Source organism: Camelina sativa, chromosome 9, assembly GCF_030686135.1.
Source record: "Camelina sativa cultivar CO46 ecotype springtype chromosome 9, ASM3068613v1".
Classification (NCBI taxonomy): domain Eukaryota; kingdom Viridiplantae; phylum Streptophyta; class Magnoliopsida; order Brassicales; family Brassicaceae; genus Camelina; species Camelina sativa.
In genome coordinates, this window is record NC_141888.1 from 4,538,254 (window position 1) to 4,556,579 (window position 18,326).

General features: G+C 42.4%; 1 protein-coding gene, 1 non-coding gene and 1 pseudogene across 3 annotated transcripts; all 3 read left to right on the forward strand.

Annotated features, from left to right (window-relative positions):
* The first annotated feature begins 3,563 nt into the window (after positions 1–3,563).
* On the forward strand, positions 3,564–3,670 carry LOC147937721 (small nucleolar RNA R71). Its single transcript, XR_015567492.1, has one exon. It is a non-coding gene; the product is annotated as a small nucleolar RNA R71 (small nucleolar RNA).
* Positions 3,671–6,168: 2,498 nt separating this feature from the next.
* LOC104710437 (cytochrome P450 71B35-like) lies at positions 6,169–7,834 on the forward strand (annotated as a pseudogene). Its single transcript, XR_015566543.1, has 3 exons — positions 6,169–6,472; positions 6,558–7,137; positions 7,222–7,834. The product of XR_015566543.1 is annotated as a cytochrome P450 71B35-like (transcript).
* Positions 7,835–9,596: 1,762 nt separating this feature from the next.
* LOC104710439 (cytochrome P450 71B26-like) lies at positions 9,597–11,647 on the forward strand. The gene is made up of 3 exons (XM_010427048.3): positions 9,597–9,989; positions 10,058–10,638; positions 10,712–11,647. Exons 1-3 carry the CDS (start codon positions 9,683–9,685, stop codon positions 11,324–11,326), a joined length of 1,503 nt encoding a protein of 500 aa, XP_010425350.1. The 5' UTR covers positions 9,597–9,682; the 3' UTR covers positions 11,327–11,647.
* The last annotated feature ends 6,679 nt before the right edge of the window (positions 11,648–18,326 follow it).

Sequence of the window (18,326 nt, forward strand, 5' to 3'; positions counted from 1 at the left end):
TGGCTTGAAAGAACGGTTGGTTAAGGGTGCAGGAGACTGTTCCAAAGATGGGAATCAGCTACTTGGATTGACAAAGGTTGTAAAAATGTGAAAGAAAATCCAAGTATATATACGGTATCCATGAGTTCAACTTCAATGCATAACAAGATAATTGCAAGTCAGGATTAGGTTCAGATAGATAGGGAATGACGTCAATTCAGAACATGCTTCAATCTTACATTTTCAAATTCAATCAACATGCATCAAAGAACTAATAACAAGGGTCTTGATCCTATCCTATTGAATTCAGCATGCTACCAAGGTTACAATCATCATCAACCCCTATGGTAAATGCAATAACCCTATATGAATGACACTAGACTCAATCCTAATATGCAAGTGCAAGCTACATGAACACTCTGTTTTTGTGGAAATTTCAAAAATTTTCAATTTTTTTGGTTTTTCTATGCAAATAAATGGATGCTATCTCAAACATGATATGATGCAAAAAATTGAAATAAGAATCACAGAACACAACATCAGATACATCATCTCAAACCCTCCCCCAAACTTAAAATACACACTCTCCTGTGTAAGAAAAATTTGCAGGAGGATTTAAGAATCACAACAGAAACAATGCAGAAATGGAATGGTATATACAATGGAAGGTAGGAGTACCTCAGTAGTAGAAGAAGGAGTCTGAGCTCGCCCAAGTAGTTGGTGCGTGGTACTGGCTCTGTCCTTCACCGTGTTTGGGATCCGTAGTAGTGGTCTCACCTGGTTGGTCGATGTGGGTCGAGTGTACGCACGTTGACTCGAGCGAGGTGGATGATCCGGTAGTCGAGTCGTTCAGCTCGTGTTGTGTAACAACGAGGTTCGAGTCGAAGGGTGAGAAATGCGTGTTTGTTCTCCGAGACTGCGACTAAAGCTTCGGAAGGATCAAGTCAGAACTGGTCGTGGGTGACAAACAGCAGCGATGACGGGACGTGTGTTGAGCTTGTCGGTCGACTGGGATATGGTCAACTCGAGCAGGATACTTTGGAACAGAGGATTGAGTTGTGTCGGTTGAGTCGTGTAACGAGCTGGGATCGCCGGATGGGTAGAGTCACACGGTGCCGACTCGAGTGGTGGTGAATGGTAGCAATGGAAGTGATACTTGCGTTGAGCTCGTACTCCCTTCTGTAGATTCCTGAACACAATAAAACTAAAAACGAAAATCAAAAACACAAGGATCCTAAAAAAATATTTACAGTAATACCTTTGGGACTTCCTCCCAAGTGAGCTTGTTTAAAGTCCCTAGCTTGACTTTGCATACTCCTTATGCTTTGGGAGGGTCATAGAGAGGTGGTGAGCTCCCCTCTGGTATGTCTTGTCTAGCCAGATACTCTTTGACATTCTGCCTAGGTTCAACAACAAATGAACTGCTCTTCTTCATTATCCCAAACCTCCACCTTAAATTTCCTTACAGGATAACTTCTCATTGTACCTTGGAGCTTCTTGATTTGCCCACTCATCTCCTTCACCATAGCTGTTAACTCTCTCACTGAATTCCCTAGAATCTTGGTAGTTTGGAGTTCAGACAAACTATCAAGCGTGGGAGGACTTGTCTCTTGCGGTTGGTGAAGTTTAGGAAGCAGGTCATGACGCTTAGGGAGAGCAACAACTGCACTCGAGTTGGAACACGGTTGAGTGCCCCTTCGAGTTTTTTCTTTGGTTACCCAAACTCTTGTTTCTGCCTCAATTACACCCTCAAAGATGTCAACCCAGCTTTCTGATCTTTCTCTTCAATCACGAAGGTCTGCCCATCAATAGTTGGCTTCTTCTTAGCATCCTTGATATCAAATTTCATCTTGAAATTCTTACCCAGATTGAGATCAATCACCCCCTTCTTGACATCAATGACTGCTCCAGCTGTAGCTAAGAAAGGCCTTCCCAGGATTAGTGGATCTTTAGGCTCTTCATCCATTCCCAGCACCACAAAGTCAGTAGGAATCTCAGCTTGTCCAATTTTGATGGGCAGATTCTCTAATAGACCATGAGGCAATCTAGTAGTCCTATCAGCCAATATTAAGCGGAGGTTACATGACTTGTATTCGTTGAATCCTAGCCTCTAAGCTACAGAGAGTGGGATGAGGCTTACTGAAGCACCAAGGTCGCATAGGCACTTTTTGAAGGCCAATGGACCTAGAGAACAAGGCAAGGTGAAAGAACCAGGGTCCTCTAGCTTCTTTGGGATAATCGTCTTCTGAATAACAGCCTTGCATTCATGAATAACCCCACCTATGTCATGCACTGCCCTCTCATCTTCCAGAGCCTTAGCTTGAGCTCTTTTAGCTATCTCCTCCTTCTCTTTGGTCTTTTCGGTTACCAAGTCAGTTAAAAACTTTTGATATTGAGGCACAAGTGCAAATGCATCAAGCAAAGGCATCCTAAGTTCAATCTCCTTGACTTGTTTTTCGAACAGAGCTTTATATTTCTCAGTAAGCTGCTTCTTAAACCTCACTGGAAATGGTAAAGGTGGCTTGTATGGTGGAGGAATAAATCTCACAGGTTTATCCTTGGGAGCAGCGGGCTCTTTAGTAGCTCGAGGATCAGATTGCTTGGCTGACTCAATTGGATCCTTGAGCACCTTGACGGGATCTTTTATCTGAACTTCATCTTGAAGAAAATCCTCCCCATCTAAACTCTCATTGTCCTCAGTGAGCCGTACATCTACAGCTTGGGTGGTGATAGCATGGATAGTAGCATAGTCTTTGGGATTTTGAACTGCTTTTCCAGGTAGTTGGCCAGGTGTTGGGGTAGAAGCAGTCTTGCCTTCCATGTACTTTAGCTTCGAGTTAAGAGCTTCAAACTTGACATTAAGATCATTGTATGAACACTCCATTTGCTGACTGAGTTCAGCAAACTTCTTAGCAGTATCCAAAGATCCGCTAGCTTGACCCTGAAGAAGTTGTTGCATCATTTGCTTCATTTCTTGATCTGGGGTTGGAGTAGGCTGAACTGGTTGAGGGCGGAATCCTGGTGGTGGTCCTGAAGGAGCATGGTATCCTTGCTGGAACTGTTGTTTAGGGACGAATCCCTGATTGTAAGGCACAAAAGGTTTTTGTTGATCTTGTTGTTGCTGCTGAGGAGGGTACACCTGATCCTGTGGATTTGCAACGTTGGTGCTCCGGTAAGACAAATTGGGGTTCGTCTGATAGGGGTTGTAACCCTTGTTGTTCTTACCTTGATTATGGATGCAGCTGATCTCCTCAGACTGCTCACCCGCCCCATCTTGGACGTAAAAATGTTCACCCTCAGATACGAAGTGGACGCTCTTCTGTTGATTGAGCAACATGAGGTCAAGCTTCTTATTGACGTTCTTGAGGTCCCTCTTGTACTTCTCCTCAGAGCCAGCGTCACCTCTAACTGTGCGGTCGTAGTCTTCATTGTAGTTGCCATCAGACTGGGCAAGATTTTCAACAAGTTGCCATCCTTCATCGACGTCTTTGTTCAGGAAATTACCGTTAGAAGCGGTGTCAAGCAGCATGCGGATTTTTGGAAGTACACCACGGTAGAGAGTACTCAGTAATGACTCGTTGCTGAAACCATGGTGTGGGCACTGGCTGTGGTAACCCTTGAAACGCTCCCATGCTTCACAGAATGATTCTGAGCTCTTCTGAGTGAAGCTGGAAATCTCATTCCTGAGACGTGCTGTTCTAGAGTTGGAGAAAAACTTGGCCAAGAATGCCTTCTTGCAACCATCCCAGGTGGTGATTGATCCCTTGGGAAGGTTTTTGTCCCATTGATGAGCTTTTTCTCCAAGGGAGAATGGGAAGAGGCGCAACTTGTAACCATCCTCACTCACGCCGTTGATCTTCGTGAGACTGCAAAGACGGTCAAACTCGTCCAAGTGGTCGAGTGGATCCTCCATAGGCAACCCGTGAAACTTGTTTCCTTGGATCATGGTGATCAGACCACTTTTAATCTCGAAGTTGTTGTTCTCCACGGCGGGAGGGACGATTCCAGCACGCTGAGTATGAGTGTTCGGTGCATCCCCAACACCAATGTTTCGCGGTCCCTGATGTGGTTCATTCTAGTGTTCCATAGTGACTTGTGCAGGATGATCAGTGGGTTGACGAGCTTGTCGTGGGCGTTGCAACCGATTGATTTCGTCGATAACAGGAATGAGATTCTGATGCCCTCTTGATCTGGTGTGCATGCAAGGTTGCAATCAACAGGTACCTGAGATGCAAAACAAACAAGCAGACAACCAAAACAAGTTAGTACTCAGATTGATTGTGTAACAAAACTTAATCCTGCAAAACTTGAAATCTTAAATGTAGCAAAAAGAATCCCAAATGGCAACGGCGCCAAATTGATACTAGGATTTTGTGTCTCCTATCCTAGCAGATTCAATTAACCTTATGTGCTGTAGTACTTAAGGTGTCAATCCAAATGGGATGTTGCTAACACTCAAGATGCAATCAAGCAATCACAAGTTAAGCCAATTCAAAAAGAGTGTTTTTTCTAACAATCCTAGAATGACAAAAATGCAAACGGAAATGTGTTCTGGAACTAGAAAAGAGAATGCAAGACAAGAAATGAAAATTAATAAAAACAGAAACGAGTCTAAGCATGAACTAAAAAGCAAGAAGCGAAACAATCTCAGGAATGTAATATCAATCAAAAAGATAAAAGTCCTAAGGATGGGGGTAATTGATGTCAGTGGAGTATCCTAGTCTACAGAGTGTTTAACATGCCACAAGCAATCTATCCCTAAACAATGAACATCACAACTTAGCTAATCCAATCTCTTGGTAAAAGCTACTCAGACTCAACCACTTCCATACCTAGCTCTCGCTAGAGAAACGTGGTCGAGCAGGCATGACAAACAAGTTCATTCACATCAACAAACATCCTAGACAACTAATCTCTTAGGCTAGGAACGTAAGTCTCTGGCACTAGTTGGTCAGACATTTCATCGAACACCTTTTGGGTGTGGAAATGTCTCGAACCTAGTTCCAATTGATCAGAGAGAAACTAGTAATTCTAACTCTAGTCCAGAAGGGAATCATACAAATCAAGCTCAAACACCCTACATCCTAAGATCCTCCCCCTAATCTATCCCATCCTCAAGAACTAACGCACTACTCAGATCCGAAAATCATCATCAACAATACAAACTCAGAAAACATTGAAACAAGCATTCTTAGGTAGGTAAAAATGAGATAAACAAGTTTGTAGAAGAAATCAAATGCAAAATACTCAATGTATCAAAAGATATCTGAATACAAAGTCTGGGAACGGTTCTTGGTGGCTAGGGAAACCTTACAAAATAAAAACGATATAAAAACTAAGATGTTGTCACGGAGACTTAACAAAACGTATTTATAGTAAAGACATAAAATCCCTAAAACTTAAAACGACAAGATGAAGAGTCAGTTTGGGAATCTCCTGAAGCGTGTAAGATGGAACATCTTCCTGACATGTGCGAACGAGAAGTGGCTCGAGTGAGTGATGGCGTCGGCTCAAACGGTAGTCGACGACAGAGTGATGGCACGACTCGAGCGGATGTGTGATGACGGAGTGATGGCGCGACCCGAGCGGATGTGTGATGGCGGAGTGATGGCGCGACCCGAGCGGATGTGTGATGATGGAGTGATGGCGCGACTCGAGCGGATGTGTGATGACGGAGTGATGGCGCGACTCGAGACAGCCTGGCTCCAAAGTCTCCTAAATATCTGAAATACTCCAAAATGCACGAGGTATGCGAAGATAATGCAAGAACTACCTAAATATGAAAAGTGTACAAAAGAGAGTAGAAATTCATGCAAAACAATTAGTTATCATAACTAGATGCGTGACAAAAACATGCTTAGCAGAGCAAAATATAGACATGTCAACATCACTAGAAAAAAAGACTTTACATTGAAAGAAATTTCAGACAAAAGGAAAAAAAAAAAACATAACTAGATGCGTGACAAAAACATGCTTAGCAGAGCAAAATATAGACATATCAACATCACTAGAAAAAAAGACTTTACATTGAAAGAAATTTCAGACAAAAAGAAAAAAAAAAAAAAAATAGTTTTTTAAATGTAAAATTAAGAATCTTAAAAAATATTAAAATATTATTTCAGAAAATAATTGAAGACAGCAAAGGCGCTTATACATTTATAACGGTTCCCTACAGCTATCAAATCCAAAATGGCTAACATTTGGCTTCTCTCACTTTTCTTCCTCATCAGTATTCTTCTCGCCGTTTACAACCACAAGAAGCATCGAAAATATCGGCAGTTACCGTCTCCGCCAGGCTTACCGGTCATTGGAAACTTACACCAGATTGGAGAATTACCACATCAGTCTCTATGGAAACTCTCAAAGAAGTATGGTCCTGTGATGCATTTGAAACTTGGAAGAGTACCAACAGTCGTAGTTTCTTCCACTGAAACAGCAAGACAAGTTTTGAAAGTTCATGACCTAAACTGTTGTACCCGTCCAAGCTTGATAGGTAAGGTACTCATTTTTGTTTCTCTGTTCCATAGAGTTCAACAAACATCATGAATCTTGAATCTTGGATCTTGATCATTCTTTAGGGCCAAGAGAACTCTCTTACAACTATTTGAACATTGCTTTCTCTCCCTTTGATGATTACTGGAAAGAAGTAAGGAAGCTATGTGTTCAAGAACTTTTTAGTACTAAACAAGTTCACTCGATTCAACCCATTAAGGACGAGGAGGTCAAGAAACTGATCGATTCAATTTCGAAATCAGCTTCTCAGAAGAGCCCTGTTAACTTGAACAAGAAGTGTCTTGCTTTAACTGTAAGTGTAGTATGCAGAGCAGCGTTTGGTGTGAGTTCTGAAGGAACTTTGCTTAGCAATGACAGGTTCAACAAATTAATCCGTGAAGCATTCGAGATGTTGGGAAGTTTCTTTGCCTCAGATTTTATTCCTTACATCGGTTGGATCATTGACTGGTTCACTGGTTTGCAAGGGAGTAGAGAAAAAAGTGCACGAGATCTTGATGCGTTCTATGAACAAGTTATTGATCTGCATAAAGAGGAAAAGGAAGTAAGCAGTGAAGATTTTGTGGACTTGCTATTAAGATTGGAGAAAGAAGAAGAAGTTCTTGGAAATGATAAACTCACAAGAAACCGTACCAAAGCAATCTTGCTGGTAACTAAAAAAAAAAAAAGTTTTAGCATTAATCTATTATGTCCTAGTCATAGTACTTGAGATTGTGATATGTTTGAATAACATGACGTTCTTCTCGCCGGAATGGATACTTCAGCAATAACAATGATATGGGCAATGACAGAACTTGCAAGGAATCCACGAGTGATGAAAAAAGTTCAAACTGAAATCAGAACTCAAATGGGAAACAGAGAAATAGTCAGCATGGATGACATAGATCAGTTGCATTACCTAAAAATTGTGATTAAAGAAACATGGAGACTACATCCTACAAAACCTCTTCTGCTCCCAAGAGAGGTAATGTCTGAAGTTCAAATCGACGGTTACACGATTCCGGTCAAGACTTGGATTCATGTAAATGTTTGGGCTATCGGGCGTGATCCCAAAACCTGGAAAGACTCTGGAGTGTTTCACCCAGAGAGGTTTATGGATAACGACATTGAATATTGATGCTAATTGCTAAAGGACAGCACTTTGAGCTGTTACCCTTTGGGGGCGGCAGGAGAATTTGTCCTGCAATTTACATGGGGACAACAATGGTAGAGTTTGGTCTGGCAAATCTTCTGTATCATTTTGACTGGAAGTTACCAACATGGAACTATGGAAGAAGCTCCTGGACTCACTGTCAACAAGAAAAACGACCTTGTACTTGTGCCAACGAAGTATTTAGATCCTTGAAAACGTAAATAAAGTACATCATAAGGAATAATAATTCTTGATAGAACAAAATTTCATGTTACCTTTGTTGTTATGAGTATGCTAATTGCAAAATCAACTGAATATGTCCTTTTATGTCATTTCCCTATGCATGATAATGTTTTATAACGGTTCCACTACTGTTATTACCACATTATTTTGCAATTGGTTGGCATGAAAAGGTAAGAACCACATGAACATGATTACTAGGTAAAGGACCTGTCTTTTATAAAAAAAAAAAGTACAAGAATCTGTCGTTTCGGTTTCTCGATACATAATTGACGATGACAATATTTTAAATTTCAAAATATATTAATTTTCAACATGATTACTAGAGGGGCCTCTCCGCTTACAGAATAGGTTAGAAACTAGAAAAGATCCTTTCACTGTGCATTAATATTAAAACGATGTCAATATAATGTTAAGAGCCAGAATGTCATATCCCTATGCATAAATATAAAATGTGTCAATATCAATAACTTCAACAATGTAACGCTCACTGAATTGGTGTTTTAGTCCAATGCAGGACAATATTATAAATTTATGTGATGTCGTCTTGAGTTGTAAATTTAGTGTATGTATTAATTATTACATTCAATGTGAGCAATAAGATAAGGCATCCTTCTGGTGCAAGCCTAGGTAAGAGCTAAAAAGCATTGAGGTCCTTGTTGATTCTTGAAAGTTACATAAATTTCACCAAGCATTTTTGCAGTTTTCTGCAAAAGGAGAATGATCATCGATCTGAAAATGAGTCATTCTATAGGTTACCAAAAGTTAGTATGACCGAAATAGTCCATACTCTTTTTTTTGGTAAAAATTATAGTCAATACTTGTCACTTGATCGGTTTGACTGGTTACAAGCAAGCTGGGAGCTTAATTGAAGCAAATATGTTGGTGGGTCATCTAGTCAAGTAAAGTTGTTGAGATCTTCTGGTTAATTTAACAAGATGAGTGGGTGTGGTTTGAAGGAGATTATATATCTAAGCTGTCATGATATTGAACACAATGACATGTTGCTATTGTCATACTCACAAAGCTGTTAAGAAGATCAAAGACTTAGTGCAGAATATAATCTGCTTAATTTTGGGAAGTAAAGCTCAATTTTTAGATTATATATTGATTTTCGTTTACTACTGTTAATATAATTCACGTTTGCATCGAGGAAGTTATCCTGATGAAATAAAATTTTTATAAGTAACACTTGGGTCAAAGTCCACTTAACCAAGTCCAAGTGCTCTGCATGCTGTACATGCACACGGTGAATCGCGACAGGATTGTGACGACTGACGAGTTTACACATTTGTTTGTCCTTTAACCGAAGCCCGCCGATTCATGCTTGTTAATTTAAAACATAAATTTCAGTAACTTTTGAAGTTTCAGTAACATACCACCGTGAGCTTTTTTTACTTTTTTTTTTTTGTAATATAAAAAGCTATTGTTTCTCTCTAAATAGATTATGATTAAAATTAGTCAACGTAACATATGTATATGAAAGCACTTCTTTAGTTAATTATTTTCTATAGATATAGTAGTTGAAATGTCGAATTTCTAATGGATTTCCATGATTCAAAGTCATATTGTGGTATGCTATAATTTCATTTTAATAACGAGGCAAAAAAATGTTAATAGTTAGTTAACGTGGTGATGACTAAGAAAAGTTAGTTAACGTGGCCTAGCTAGGCTCTCTTTTGTCATCATCAGTTATTATAATTTTAGTCAAATTTTCATGTCGCTTTCATCAATTATATTAATCAAGTGAGCAATTCCCAAAGTTGTATATATAAGGCATGAGTTTCCTTCATAACTCGGTAAAACAATATAATAGAAAAGATGGCTAACATTTTGATTCTATCACTTCTCTTCCTAATCATCTTTCTTCTTCTCACCGCCTTGAAACGCGCAAAGCGGCGACAACATCAACCAATACCTTCTCCTCCTGGTTTACCTATCATCGGAAACTTACATCAGCTCGGAGAATTACCACATCAGTCTCTATGGAAGCTCTCAAAAGAGTACGGTCCTGTGATGCTTTTGAAGCTTGGAAAAGTCCCAACAATCATACTTTCGTCCTCAGAGACAGCAAAACAAGCTCTAAGAGACCATGACCTCCTTTGTTGTAGCCGTCCTTCCTTAGCAGGTACACTCTAAATCAGTTCACATACTAAAAGTTTTAAATTGTTACTTAATTCATATCTTACTCCTCAGGAGGAAGAGAGCTTTCTTACAACAATCGGGACATATCTTTCTCTCCTTATAATGAATACTGGAAAGAATTAAGGAAGCTTTGTACTCAAGAGCTCTTCAGTGCCAAGAATATTCTCTCAACTCAACCCATCAAGGACGAGGAAGTCAAGAAACTGATCGATTCATTCGCGGAATCAGCTTCTCAAAAGACTCCGGTCAAACTGAACGAGAAGTGTCTTGCCTTGACTGTAAGTATAGTATGTAGGATAGCATTTGGTGTGAGCTTTGAAGGAACTGTGCTTAGCAATGACGGGTTCAACAAGCTAATCCGTGAAGCATTCGAGATGATGGGAAGTTTCTCTGCCTCAGATTTTATTCCCTACATCGGTTGGATCATTGACCGGTTCACTGGTTTGGAAGGGCGGAGAGTAAAAAGCGCCGGAGATCTCGATGCATTCTATGAACAAGTTATTGATCTGCATAAAAATGAAAAGGAAGGAGGCAGTGAAGATTTTGTGGACTTGCTCTTGAAATTGGAGAAAGAAGAAGCTGTTGTTGGAAATAACAAGTTCACAAGAAACAATATTAAAGCAATTTTGATGGTAACTATATAAATATTTAAAACCTAATGGCAAGAAATATGTTCTTTGACTTAGTAATGTTTTCTTGTAACAGGACATTCTTTTAGCGGGAATCGAAACTTCTGCAGGAACCCTGACATGGGTGATGGCAGAACTTGCGAGGAACCCACGAGTGATGAGGAAAGTTCAATCTGAAATCCGAAACAAATTTGGCAAGAGAGAACTAATCAGCTTCGAAGACATAGATCAGCTCCATTACATGAAAATGGTGATTAAAGAAACATGGAGGCTACATCCTCCAGCACCTCTTCTGCTCCCAAGAGAGGTAATGACTGAATTTGAGATCAATGGCTACAAGATTCAACCCAAGACACAGATTCATGTCAATGTCTGGGCTATCGGGCGTGATCCCAATACCTGGAAAGACCCGGAGGAGTTTCTTCCCGAGAGGTTTCTTGATAGCAACATTGATACAAAAGGACAGAGCTTTGAGTTGTTACCGTTTGGGGCGGGCAGGAGAATGTGTCCTGCAATGTACATGGGGGCAGCAATGGTGGAGTTTGGTCTAGCCAATATGTTGTATCATTTTGACTGGAAATTACCAGAAGGGATAGCTGTTGAAGATATTGACGTAGAAGAAGCTCCTGGACTCACTGTGAACAAGAAAAATGAGCTTCTACTTGTGCCAGTGAAGTATTTGCATAACTGATTTTGAGAGTATTTCCAAATCAAGACTTAAAAGTTAGAGCTTAAGTAGTGATAGAGGGCTGAGCACAAGCTCTTGTAGTGATAACTGATCCCTTGAACGAAGTTCATCATGAGAGTTCGGAATAAAGTGTAGCATCGATCATACATTCATACCTAAACAGAACACGCACTCCGAAGATTCTCTGTTTCTTTAGTTAGCCAATTAAGTGTTTAAGGAAGTGTCTGAAAGAAACTTTTCATTTGTAACGTAACTTGTACGTCAACAGCAAAATGAGCCTTAATCATCCTAAAATATGAAATTCAGAATCGCTTATTTGGTTTACTATGCTTCTCGCGCAAAGAATTAACTCGTCGAGATCTAAAGTTCTTAGCTATAGAACTTCAAAGAAACGTTAACGATTAATAACACAAGAATTTAAAAAGAATAACTCTCTTTTAATGATTTTTAGGAAACTATCTCAAAACCTAAAGCACTCTCTTATTATCTTAATCTCTTAAGTTATGCAACATACTCTGCACCTCCTTATATAGAAAACTTAAAACCCAAATCCTATTCTAAATGAGACTTAGTATATTTAGATAACTCCTAATATAACTTGTTGTTATCCTAATCCTTTACAAACCATAACTTGGTAAGATTATGATTCCCAAAGACTCAAGCTTCCTTCAAGTTTAAGTCAACAATCTCCCCTCTAAGCTTGAAGTCTATCTCCTCCAAGTCTTGAACTCCAATTAGCTCTTTCATTTCCTTGAACTTGATTCTTGTAACGCCTCCGAACCGCAACCCCATCACTCGGCTGGACAAACCGCGGGACGCAGCCCGGGAGGACGTCACGTAGGTCGACTTTCCGCAGTCTAGCCGAGGTTCCACCAACAAATTAGGATCCCCAGCCGGTCCGCCGGTTAGATCGCCCATCCGCTACGCATGCCCTCAGGCTTTGCTATCCTATGGAACGCGCGCGACGTTGTGCTGGTCCGATGTAGACCATACCATACCAGTTGTCCAAATATATATAAAATAACACGATTTAATACATATATACTTGCAAGGTTCACATTTAATGAAAACATTGAGAAATTAGTTGGATCCAATCAAATAAAACATCAAGTGCAAGAAACACGGATTTGCAACACAGCACAAAAATACCCTATCCGGTTTTCTAATCCAATTCTACCCACTTACTTTCCCTGCAAGAAAAACAATGGAGGAGAGGAGTGAGTAATCTAGGATTTCTCAGTGAGTTAGGCATCTAACTACATGCTATCCTCTAACATGCTAACTCATCTCATCCATCTACCCAAACAACCCCAACAAAGCACGCAAAGCGGAAGCGTAACAAGCAAGCAACAAGCAATCAATCAGTCAAGCAAGCAATCACACAATCAATCTAGACAAAAATCAAGACACTTAACTCATCTAGGCCTCTCCATCTAACTTGGCCTTCACGCCACCACACCCGCAATCACTGCCAGGTGGAACTGCTAGCGGTGTATCATTCACTTGATCACCCTAGACTTCTCATGCAATAGGATCCTAAAGCGGATCCCATCAACGCTTGAGTCCTACCATGATCAACACACACTTTGTAAGGAAACACTTCCTATAAACCAAACACACATCCTAGGACCCCTCGATTCTCTGTCCCCATCACACACCGCATTGAAACCACAAAGGTAACCAACCGAACTCACCAAAAACTTCCGTGTTGAAACCACACAGGTAACCAACCAGACTCACAAAGGTCTCCGAGTTGAAACCACACAGGTAACCAACTGGACTCACACACACCGCATCGTCATGCGGTTCGGGCTAGTAGCTAGCTAGACACCGAAAATTTGTCCCGACCTGAGATCCCTCTGGATTAGCTCACCGGACAATTTACCACTCCAACACACGATGGGAACAGAGATCGACTTCTAGCTACGACCTGAGACCCTGACTCAGACTCTAGCTAGAACACGCACTCAACTCTATGTCTACCACACTAGAATTAAGCACACAATCACACAAAGCAAGCAAGAAACAAGCATACAAGCAAGTAAACAAGCAAGCAGTGAGGGAGTATATATAGCCCTCTCTCTCGTTCTCTTGGCTGGGTAGGTGGCAAAAATCAAGTGACAAATGTCCAAAATCTACATGTCAATGATGCACACTCTCACTCACTCGCGTGTGTATCTCACTCTCTAGCGGAGCACACTTAATCGCGCAACACGTGGCGTTTCTCTTGCATGCAGAGAGACCTTTCCACTTCCTCGTCCGTCCGCGTCTCTTCTTGCGTCCCAAGCTCCCGCATTTGATCGAAAAACAAAACCGAACATATGCGGATTGATTCCACATCACTCTCCGGTCCTCCCGACCGCGGCTTTGATCTTTCTCGTCCATTCCCGGACCTCTCATCTGTAACTCCAACTCTTCTCGTCCGTAACCTTGGTCTTTTGCGTCTGTCTCTGGACTTTGCGTCCGTGATTCCGACCACTCCGGTCCTATGGTTATTTGACGTCCGTTTCTCCACGGTCATTTCCTCCTTGGACCATTTCTTGACTTGATGACTTCTCTTGCAAGTCACTCATTCAATCTTTGAGGATTTCTTTTCTCCGTCTTCCAAGGGTATCGCACGTCTTCTCCGTCCGATACGTACTTCTTGATACAGATTATTACATTCTACCCCCTTAAAAGAATTCATCCTCGAATTCTAGCGTCTCAGTCACCCCTTCGTGACGTCCATGACTCCTCGACAACTGTTTCCTCCTCAAGTATTCTCTTGGCCGTCGTATCGTCCTTTATGGTACCGTCGCTGGACTCATCTTGACCACTATGTTTTGTTTGATTCACTCTGTATCATCATAGCTTCTTCATCTCCAGCATTTAGTGGGTTCATTGAGATCCCTACCTCTCTCGGTTACGAGTTCAAGCTCACCATTCTTCTACTTAACGTATCACCTTCGCATCCGTTTGATCACCTTCTGGCACGCCTTGCCCCTCACCACTTAACTCCATAGCATTCTATTAGTCGTTACTACGATTTGGTGTGAACTCCTAAATTCTTCTCCACAAGTCGGTTTGTTAGATCTTCACTTGGTTTTCGACCATTCGCGTAGAGTTTAGTTGATTAACTCATTATCTTCTTGCACCTTCTTTCTTTGCCACATTATTTTCTTGTACTCTCTTTCTTGAATTAGTCAAATTTTACATCAATCTAATACGCTATCTCGTTATCTAACAACTCTCCTTGGTTAGATTCCACCTTGCCTTTTCATGCCACAACATTCTCTTTCCAAACTGGATTGTCCCTCCTGGATAAATCGTTCGACCATTTTACATTTTGCCCACGCAAGAATATCTTCTCTCTTGCCGCTCCATAAAGGATTGTCCCTCCCAGACTAATCGCTCGACCATTTCCTAAAGATTGTCCTAACGACAATTCTCCTCTCTCAACTTAGCCACTCGGAGTGTCTTCATGATCACTCTTGTGTTGTCTCGCCGGTCAGATCGCGTTTTTACGGTGGTTGGGTGAATCTTTAATCAATCATGCCAAGTCCAAGCAAGCTTAAGCATTTGGTTAGTGTTGCAACCTATATGCAATCTATACCAACATGCAAGCTACCACAACTACTACCACAAAAAATCATGCAAGAGGGTTAGCAAGCAATCAAACAAGAGGGGTTAGCAAGCAATCTCACAAAACATAACCACCCAAGGCTAAACTTAGCACTTCTTCCTTAGTATCTTACATAAAAGAAAAGGGTTCCGCTTGCTACAGGTTCACTATCTAGTCCTCACGACCTAGATAAACATATTACACACCAAAAGGTAAGTTCTTACCTCCTTCAAAAGGTTTACACAATACCCTATAACATGGCTAACAGGTGCCTAGGGTTCCCTCAAGGACTTACACGTCCTAAAGTTGTACACACATCGTTCAGGCGGCTTGTCGGCACTTGGTTCAGCAGGCAGGTTCTCAGAGGTCGAGGCTGCAGGCTCTGGAGCTTCACTTCCATTTGGTCCACCATCTTCCGCTCTTGCGGGTCTGGTCGGACAGTCTTGCAATTGGTGACCTATCGCACCACATTCCCAACACCCAACCATGTCTCCTAGCCCTGGAGTGCACAACGCTGCTCTCCAGCATCACCAGATTCGGTGACCACTTTCACCACACGCCGCACAGTGGATCGTGTTCCTTAACTATACTCGGGAAGGATTAGTCACTCGCTTCCTTGCTTGAGCTCGGGTTCTTATCATTCTCCTCCGTGGTCGTATCTCTTCACGCTCCACGGGCCCGATGATATCACTCATCAGCCTAGTCTGCTTCTCGCTTCCTTGACCATGCTCCAACAGTACGATCTCTTTCCTTAGCCTCTCTTCCTCGGCTAGCTTCTCTACTAACTCCATCATCGAGTCTCTCAACAATTGACTCGCTTCCTCTACCTCCTCACAACTTGGTTCCTGATCAGGGTCTTCTTCCGGGTTTCTCCTGGGTTCACTTCCGGTGATCTTTTGCTCCTCTTCGGGTTCACTCCCGACTTCTCTTGGTTCACCTTCCTCATTCGCTTTCTCCACTTGTTCTTGACCATTTCCCGGATCAGACTCGGCCATTGGCACTGATACCTTCTCGGGTTCCGCTTCCGCCTCACCCTCAGGTTCACGTACTTGCACCCTCTCACTTAGTCTCAACCGTCTCATCAAGTCCTCATTTTTATTCTCCACCTCGAGCAGCATTGGATCCCATTGACCCATCCTCCTAGCCGCATCTCTTTGGTTTTCCATCTCTTGTGTCTCCACACTCCAGTCTTGATCTTGATCTTGATTCGTCCTTGACTCTGGGTTAGCAACCGTCTCTTCTTGGCCGGGTATTGGTATTGGAACTGCCACTAGTTTAGGTTGTGCTCCCTCACTGGCCGCTCCTCTTGGGCTCCTTTTTGTCTCGACAATGAGGGTTGGTACGCCCTCCTCGTCACTGGACAGCATCTCCACCACTTCTAGGTACTCCTCCTGATCATCATCACTCGAATTAGGGTCTCCACCACCCTAAACTCTTTGTGCTCCAGCACTGGCCTCACCGCCATCATTATGTTCAGGTTTGCCATTGGTTTCAACTCCAATCGGCTCCTCTTCATCTATCTCATCAATTATCTCCGATAGCATACCCATGATTCGGGTCCTCATCTCTTCTCTCTGGTCTTCTGGCACAAAATCCAGAATTGTCACTGATGTGATCGCAGGACGCGACCTCAGCCAAGAAGACCAAGACACGCCGGACGCGACCGAGACGCCTGACCAAGACGCATCGGACGCGACCAGGGCAACCTCTTCAGACGTGGCCAAGGCTCCAACGATCCTTCCCGGAGCCACCACACGTTCCAAGAGCTCAGCAAAGGCGGCCAAACAGCGGCTCAACCTATTTGTCCGAACCTACGTCCGACACCAGCCACCCAACGAAGACTCCGAAGGCTCAGTCCGCTTAGTCTTCACTCTTACCCAAGAGTGAAGACGGTCAAGTCGTTAAGCGAGGAAGTGTACTCTTTTTCCTCACTCCGGGTTTGTCCCAATGGGTTTACCGGAGGAGGTTTTAACGGGGCATGGAGCTAAACGCAAAACGCCTAAAGGCTAAGTTGCTTCACGCGCAAGGCCAAGGCGGTTATCTCTCTTTCCCTCTTATTTTTGGTTTGATTTTGAACTTGAGAATATTCTCTTTTGATCCTATGTTTGTGAACGTCGGAGAGTGTTTGTGGCTAAGCGTGTTAGTCAAAAGGTGGCGATGTGTTCTCTTTGTAAAGGGGACACGTCAAAAGGACGATGTGCGGATCAAGATGAATCCGCGTGTCCTTAAGCTCCTATCTAGACCTAGCTATTTAAACTCTCCTTAAGCCCTTGTTCCTCCTTAGACTTGTATGAAAATAAAACTTTGCCTCAAGAGAGATTCTTGAAACTTGTCTCACTCTTCTCTTTCTTCAATCCGGGATTGAACCTTGAGAAAACCCTAACAAGACGCGAACCGGGTTCGCCCTTGTTAGCGACCGTATCAAGAGGAGAGCCAAACCTCTTGTGTCGTCAATCGATCCATCCGTATTTCCCCTCATCACGTTTCCATCTGTCCTCTTTCATCTTTCTCGAGTCCCCTCGAATCATCTCAAGTCATTCTCGCTATCGTTTCCCTCGAAGACGTCCACCCGCTCGTCCCGATTGAACCATTTGTGGCTTCCGAAGTATCTCCCGAACGGCTCGTTTGAACTCTTTCAAACTCCGTTTCCATCGTTTGATTCTCCCCTAGATCCGAAGCCAAGAACCTCGGCCGTGAACAACTTCACCGATTGAAAGTTGGCCGAGAGCTCGAGCCGCGTCCGTACCGCGATCGTACTGTGACCGTGACCTTGGGTCACATCAGCTTGGTATCAGAGCTTCAAAGCTCCTATGAGGTTGTTTCTTTCCAGAACTCTCTGTTCCTTTAAAGTTTCAATCTTTGAGTTTAAAGCTTGCATCTTTTAGCTCCGTAGGACTCGCTTGTTCTTTTTGGTTTAATTTGGTGCATGCTTAGGATTGTCTTTCGTCCGCTTAGGTTGTTAGAATTCGCATTTGTTCTTCGTGTTCATATCTCTGTTCCTTTGTGTTCTTGCGAGCTCACTTTTAGATCCATAAAGCTAGTTTCGCGATTAGTTTTTGTGTTTCCGGTCATAGGCATAAAGCAATTCTTGTCGCGTAGCACTTTTACTTTTGCTTTTGCTTTATTTGTTTTAGTCATAGGATTGCATGTGTCATAGCTGTCCTCAATCATTGTTAGTGGAACGAATCTTTGTGTGGTCCTCTTGAGCGTGTGAGACTCACGTGTGGTTTTCTTTTTGCGAGGTTTAAATTCAAACCTATACCGCGGAGCCACGCCACGTCACCAACAACCAGTCCGTACGATGGCCGAAGAAATTCCACCAGCGCCACCAGAGATTGGTGTCACCCTCGCCGCATTACAAGCCGGCCTAGAGCAACTAGCTGATCGCCTCACGAGGATTGA